This window comes from Macadamia integrifolia, chromosome 2 (genome assembly GCF_013358625.1).
Source record: "Macadamia integrifolia cultivar HAES 741 chromosome 2, SCU_Mint_v3, whole genome shotgun sequence".
Classification (NCBI taxonomy): domain Eukaryota; kingdom Viridiplantae; phylum Streptophyta; class Magnoliopsida; order Proteales; family Proteaceae; genus Macadamia; species Macadamia integrifolia.
In genome coordinates, this window is record NC_056558.1 from 37,881,352 (window position 1) to 37,888,472 (window position 7,121).

At 37.1% G+C, this 7,121-nt stretch overlaps 1 protein-coding gene across 4 annotated transcripts in view; it reads left to right on the forward strand.

Annotated features, from left to right (window-relative positions):
* The first annotated feature begins 3,157 nt into the window (after positions 1 to 3,157).
* LOC122072208 overlaps positions 3,158 to 7,121 on the forward strand; it is a 10,812-nt gene continuing 6,848 nt past the window's right edge. Inside the window, exon 1 of one of the 4 annotated variants that reach the window (XM_042636781.1) lies at positions 3,158 to 3,386. In XM_042636781.1, the coding sequence (XP_042492715.1) occupies positions 3,313 to 3,386 (74 nt within the window). In that variant the 5' untranslated portion in view covers positions 3,158 to 3,312. The remainder of the gene's footprint in view (positions 3,387 to 7,121) is intronic. The other 3 variants (XM_042636778.1, XM_042636780.1, XM_042636779.1) reach the window with 3 other exon arrangements.

Here is a 7,121-nt window from a genome sequence, read left to right on the forward strand (position 1 = left end):
AAATTTCCTCGGCAAAGGCTCCAAAAACTTATTTGAGTTTAAAATATATTACCGTAAGCGTACAGTATATTGTAGCCAACGGGTCAATCACAAGGAGATTAGTCACTCTATATTACCTACTCTAAGTACGACGACAGTGAACAAGGGATGCTTAATTTTAGATTATGGTCCTACAACATGCATCTAAACGAAAGAAAACAACCTACACATTCAACATCTAAATTAAACAGTTCTAACGCCGGATTACTTTAATTAGAGAAGTAAAATAAATGCTGAAAATAACAACTAAAAAAAAACAAATAATAAAGTTAAACTAATAGAAAGCAAGTAAGTAAAGAAAAAATTTCAATATATTGGCCGAATTTTCGGGAGAGGCACTATTGTAGGCATCACCTTCAATTATAGCATATATGTAAATAAGAACACAAGGAAAAAAAAGGGCATAAAAAATCTTAATTCCACTACTTGTAATTGAATAAAAATCTTAATTCAATTAATAAGCTTTGTCATACCTTGATTATGTGTAAGCTGAATTGAAACTTGATTGATTCGAAGTAATGGTATTGGAACAGAATATTGATGAAAAATTTGCTCTCTTGAACTTGAAAACTTTTGATTCTTGTTACTTGAACCAACTCTTTCCTAGAACTAGAAAGTTTGAAAAGTAGATTGCACTAATTAAATTAACTAAACTATGAACTAAATTAACATAGTAAACTAATAATTAAACAAAGTAACAATTAAAAAAAAAAACTGAATTGCATTATCATTAATTAAAAAGCTTGAAGAAACATAAGGAGAGAGAGAAGACAACTAAGGATAAACTAGAAAATAAACTAAGGGGAATTATATTTCTAGGAGGGGGAAGGAAGGGACTTTTATTGGGCTTTGGTCTTGCCTCATTCTTTCTACAGATCTTCTTTAAGAAACGAAAGAAAATTAAATTAAATTAAATCTTAGTAAAAATCCTCATTCTCTAAGATATTGTGTGAGGAAAGAGAGAATCTGTTTCCAACATTATCAAATTTTACTCATTTTCTGCAATATTAACCAATATCTTGCAATCTTGACTAAATCAAAAAAGAATCTCTGCATAGCATCTTCAAGATCTTGTAAGGTGGCAAGAAGAGAGAATAATCTTCAAGATTTTGTAGGAGAGAGGATGTGGTAACAATGAGTGGGTCCCACCTTTGGACAAGTTAGTTCAAGCTTGAACCTGTTCTTAATTCACTTTAAACACTTTCTCTTGTAAAATTGAAAACTAAAAAATGAAAAACAGAAGTAGTACCATCCAAAGTGGGGCAAAATGCATTTATATCCCTAAGATTTCACATATTATTGTGCTCATCAACCACCAGAAGACAGTAGAGGAGAGAGAGACCCATACGCTTGAGATATCCCCACGTGGGGCGCATTTCTCCCCTCCCTCCCTCCCTGCCTCCCTGCCTCCCTCCTACTCTCCTGCTCTTTCTATTTTGTCTGCAACTCTAAAGCAACTTACTTCCTTACGAGCTTTCACTTTCTCTCCTAACGCCGAGTCCTAACCCTCCAATTGAACTGATAAAATTTGTATGCCACGTGTCCAACAGTACCCCCACTAGTAGTCTACCCCACTATCTGAAGATGTTCCCTGGTGTGTACCTGTGCTAATGAGTAGCATTGCCTTGCCCTTTCTTCCTTTATCGTTTCTCATATGAAACAAGGAAAGTTGGAACCACTAGCTCTAAGAAAGTTACCTGAGTGTACAACCTCCGCCTAAGAAGGAGATAAGTTGTCTTTAGTTTTTTTCTTCGGGACCCCTACAGATATAATCAAAGTCAAAATTGGCCTCTCTCTCTCTTTCTCATATAGTATGGGAGATTCTTGAATTACAATCCTATAGGTGTATTTGGATGTAACCGTCTATCGGAAGTTCCTTATAATATTCTTGTGTTAAAGGACATTTATAGCTGTGATTTTATAAACCTTCAATTAAATACCTACAGCTACAAGTGTGTTTTGTTGTGTTTTTTTTTTTTTTTACCAAAAATCCAAGAAACATAATTATTAACACATCCTTAGCTGATCATAGTAAAGGTGTCAACTGGTACGGTTTCTAGAATTTGGTACAATTTTGGTTTGATGGGTTTAGATTTGATGCAGAGGACAGAAAGGAGAAACCAAAAATGTATCATATTAACTAAGTTCAATTTCGATATGATTTTATTCAATTTCATAAACGGTTTCCTTATTCAGTTTGGTTTCAATATGGTTTTATAGGGTTTCATAAACCATATTTCATATATTATATATGATATATGGACAAGAGAACGCTACTAATGGCATAAATACATGCTAGCATGTGGGCCAATGGGAGGATGCACTGGAGCATCTTCAACATGGGGGCAACATGATCTTTCTACACCTGTTGTCCCTAGGTGTAGACACACGCAAACAAGTAGCGTTCAATTTTTCTTCCATAATATATATTTAGATACAAATATAATATGTAATTGTGTATACTTGATTCGGTTCAGAGAATAGGCAATTTGGAATGGTTTGGTTCGTACCAAACAATTTTGCCTTAGATATCGAAATCAAACCATACTGATTAAGATTCATTTTCTCGATATTGAACAATATTAATTCTTATTCACTTCGATTCAATATGATTTTAAATGGTTGTGCACATGGTGACCAATCAATCATTGCTTCCTATTACTCTTTCCTAGGGGTGTCAATTCCTAAAACCGGCCGGACCGAACCGATAACAACCCGGACCGAATCAAACCGAAGCCTTATTGGTTCGGTTCGGTTTCAAGTATTGTAACCCCACGGACCGAATCAAATCAAAACCTTAGAAACACATGGGAGTGAAATGACCAAATCACTTTCATGATATAGAAAACAATGCATTTGTTGATGCTTCTTTATGTACTCCCATTAGCTCACATGTATGCGTAGGAGCCACTCCCCATAAGAGAAACACTTCCCCAATCATTTCTTATAATGATTATAAAAAATATTATTTTAATTTTCAGCTAGGGTCTAAGGATCACTACCTGGTTGTGTGGCCTCCAGGCCAACACCTTGGCCAAGGGGTACGGGTAGGAAGGTCTGGATGACATGGGTATCCGTTTAAGGGTATTCGGATATTCCTGATCCGTATCCAATTCTGTATGCGATCCGTTTACATCCCTAGAACTCACTCTTCGACGCTTCAGCGCATATGGTGGGCGTTTTGAGACTGCTGGGAGTTCTGTCTGTTGGATCCTCAGTGACCGAGTCGTAGAGTTCCAGGGCGCGAAAAGGTTGGGAGTGTTGTGCGTGATAATGGCGCCTAAGCGGAAGAAGAGAAGAACCGATCAAGAACAGCCAAGAAATGGAGGCCACCTTCAGTTTCGCAGGTATTTATTTTTTAATACCTGATTCCGTTTGCTGATGCGAATTTGTGCGGAAAATGCTTAAAATATGGAGCTGTATCTAACCATCTTTCGTAGTAGCTATTAAAAATGCGGTTTTTTTAGGGTCTAAGATTGCTTCCGAGAAGGAAGATGCCATTGCAGCTGTTTCATTTGATTAACCCTTTTCATCTCCTTCCTGTTATTTCTTTATTTACCATTTCCCTACTCATTCTGTGGTTACTGTTTGTCGGTTCAATTGATGATCAGCAGCCAAGTTCACAATAAGGGCTGTTTCCATTGTTTTTGGGACTGTTTTTGCTTTTGCTTTGGTTTCAGTGCAGGATTAGTAAGGACTCATTGGACATGTTTAATGGGTCTTTGATTTTGATTTTCTTTCACTTCATTTTTTGGTAAAATCATTCGATCAATGATGATATATATTTTTTTATCTTGAAATCTTTAATTGGAGGAGTAATTAACAGGATGAGCTTTACCATGGTATTATGGAAAATATTGTGAGAAAACTTGGGCACCTGACTTTTAGGAGTCAGGTATCCACTAGGCCAAGTCACATGTTCTCATTTGCAGCCTGCATATGGTAGCCTAACATTAAATCGAAACAAAAATTTCCATATTTGAAATAAATGAAAAAATAGTAATGGAAAAAAGGAAGTAAGAAATAAAATAACATGACTATGAACTTTTATTTGAAACATCTCAGATTTGCACCACCATGGTGTCAATCCATGGTTCGCTAAAGTTGTTGTTTTGTAAGTGCATAATGATAAGGTAATAAGAAGAGGATGGTTTACAACATTAAATGGGATGATCAAATGAATCCTTTGTTAATGAAATCAGTCAATGAGAATGGTGAGATGGATATATTCTTTCCTTGCACCTATTATAAGTTTGGTGTTGTCAGAGATGGTGGCAAATTGCTGCAATTTTTGTCTCACCCAGACAGTAAAGAAGTACCAAGTTGAAAGGGCTGGAGTGAAGATGCAAATAGGAACATAAGGCAGTTTGGAGATGGCCTAATTAGGGATGTAAATGTACCGACATACTGCGGGTTTTATAACTGCGGTGCAAAGTCAAGATCAGGAACCTTTGTTGCCTTGACGCTTTGCAGTGCAAAAGTTAGAAGTTTGGTAAACCAGTAGTTTTACATCCAGGTTAGGGAAGTAGTCTTGCTATAGTTATTTGGAAAAATAACCTGGAGTAGAAGAGGAATGTATAATATAGTTCAACAAGTTGTCCATTTTAAGATTTCAAGATAGTTTCAATCAAGCAAACACCAATGAGTTGCAAAACATGCTTAAACTACTCGTGACAATATGAAATAGCTATGAGGATGCTTTTGGCAATATTGAACTTAGTTGCCGAGTTTAGGTTGTTTTATGGTAGGCTACCTATGAAAGCTACCCATCAAGACTTTGACAAAGGCCATATAGGCTACGTAACAAGCCCCTATGATGACTTTGAAAAAAGCCATATTATAACATTTGTATAATATAGTGTGAGAAGCCATATGGGTTAGAGGTTTGGTCTGTGAGAAGGTTGACATATGACTGCATTGAACAACATGACTTCCCGAAGGAAATTCCTAGAGTTAAGGGTGCTAGATACAAGGCATGCTTGGTGGTGAAAGGCAACAGTCAAAGAGAGGGAGTTGACTTTAATGAAGTCTTCTCTCTGGTAGTGAAGCACAACTCTATACGCATGTTGCCATGCTTTCATTATATGATTTGGAGTTGAAGTAGCTTGTTGTGAAGACTGCATTCCTGCATGGTGTGCTTGAGGAGACTATCTACATGACTCAGCCAAAGGGGTTCATTGTTGAAGGCAAGGAAGATCATGTTTGCAACTTGAAAAGTCATTATATGGTTTGGAGTAATCCCCAAGGCAGTGTTGTAAAAGGTTTGACACTTTTATGTTGGCTCGTGTTATTCTAGAAGTGAATATGATAGTTGTGTGTGTCATAGGCAGTTGTTGGATGGGTCATTCATTTATTTGCTACTCTATATTGATGATATGCTAATTGTTGCTAAAGGCACGCTAGAGATCAATAGATTGAAGACTCAACTCAGTGATGAGTTCAAGTTGAAAGATCTAGGTGGAACAAAGAAGATATTGGGAATGGAGATTCACAGAGACATATCAATAGATTGAAGACTCAACTCAGTGATGAGTTCGAGATGAAAGATCTAGGTGGAACAAAGTAGATTTTGGGAATGGAGATTCACAAAGACATTTAAGAGGGAAATCTCTCCTTATCATAGAAGAAATATCTCGACAAAGTGCTTGAACGCTTTGGGATGCACAACTCGAAGCCAGTGAGTACTCCATTAGCAGCACACTTCAAACTCTCTACAGCTATGTCACCACAATGTTGTGAGGAGGAGGAATGCCTATCTTGTGTTCCTTTGGGAGCATCATGTATGCCATGGTATGCACTCACCTTGGTATTTCACAGGTTTTCAGCATTGTTCGTTGTTACATGGCTAATTCTGGCGAGGGTCATTGGAAGGTTGTGCAATGGATACTTCGGTATCGTAAAGATGCTGATGATGTTGGCTTGGTGTATGGGGGTAGTGGCAACCAATTATGTGCAGTTGGTTTTGTAGATTCAGATTATGCTAGTGATATGGATAAAGGAGATCCTTGGCACGTTATGTTTCGACTCTCTCTGGAGGAGCTATTAGTTGGAGAGCGTCTGTACAAGAGACAATTGCTTTGTCTACTACAAAGGCAAAGTATTTGGCAGCACCTAAAACATAAATATCATCCATACCTAGCTTGGAACAACCTTGAAACAACCTTGAAGGAACATACTTCTAAACAAGGCTTTAGTAAACAAGCCACCAAGTTGTTGACCAAAGCTAAAAAACTTAGTGGAGATCACCTTTTGCATCACTGCACGCAAAGTGACGATCAACTTCAATATACTTAAACCTCTTATGGAAGACAAGATTACTTGCAATATAGGTAACAACCTGATTACCATAGTTAATGTTAGTAGGCTTATTAACTAGAAATCCAAGCTCTTAAAATAGTGAACCACATAAACTTAGTTGCAGTATAAGCCATAGCTCTATGCTCAGTTGCAACGACTTTGCCACTGTATTTTTTTTCTTACTTCTCCACGTAACAAAATTATTACCAATCAACGTACAGTAACTAGTGATCGCCTTTAGCACCAGCCCAGTCAACATCAAAGTAACCAACATGATCCATATGATTATGGGGTTTATAAATGAGACCTTTTCCTAGAGTACCCTAAGATGCCTCAAAATATGACATGCTGCCTTTTAGTGAACCTACTTAGGTTTCTCTATGTATTGGCTAAGACCATTGAGTGTAAAAGATATGTTAGGCCTAGTCACAGTCATCGTTGGCAAGGTGGCAAGGCGATAAGGCGGTGGAGGGGTGCCTAAGCACTTAGGCGACAAGGCGCTCGCCTAGGTGACCAAGTTGCCAAAGTGTTATTTTTTATTTTTCCTCTTTTCTAACATAATTTAGTATGCACATATACCTTGTATCATAAAAAATCAACATTTAGGCTGCGTTTGGTAATGTTCTAAAAAAACGTTTCTAGAGTTTTTTTTGGTGCGTAAAAGGTGTGTTTCAGTTTTTTTGGAACAAAAGGTGGAAAAAAACCATGGAAACGAAAAGTGACGGAACGAGAAATCCACGTTCTGTCAATTCAATTTCGTTCCAACTTTAAAAAAAAAAAAAAAA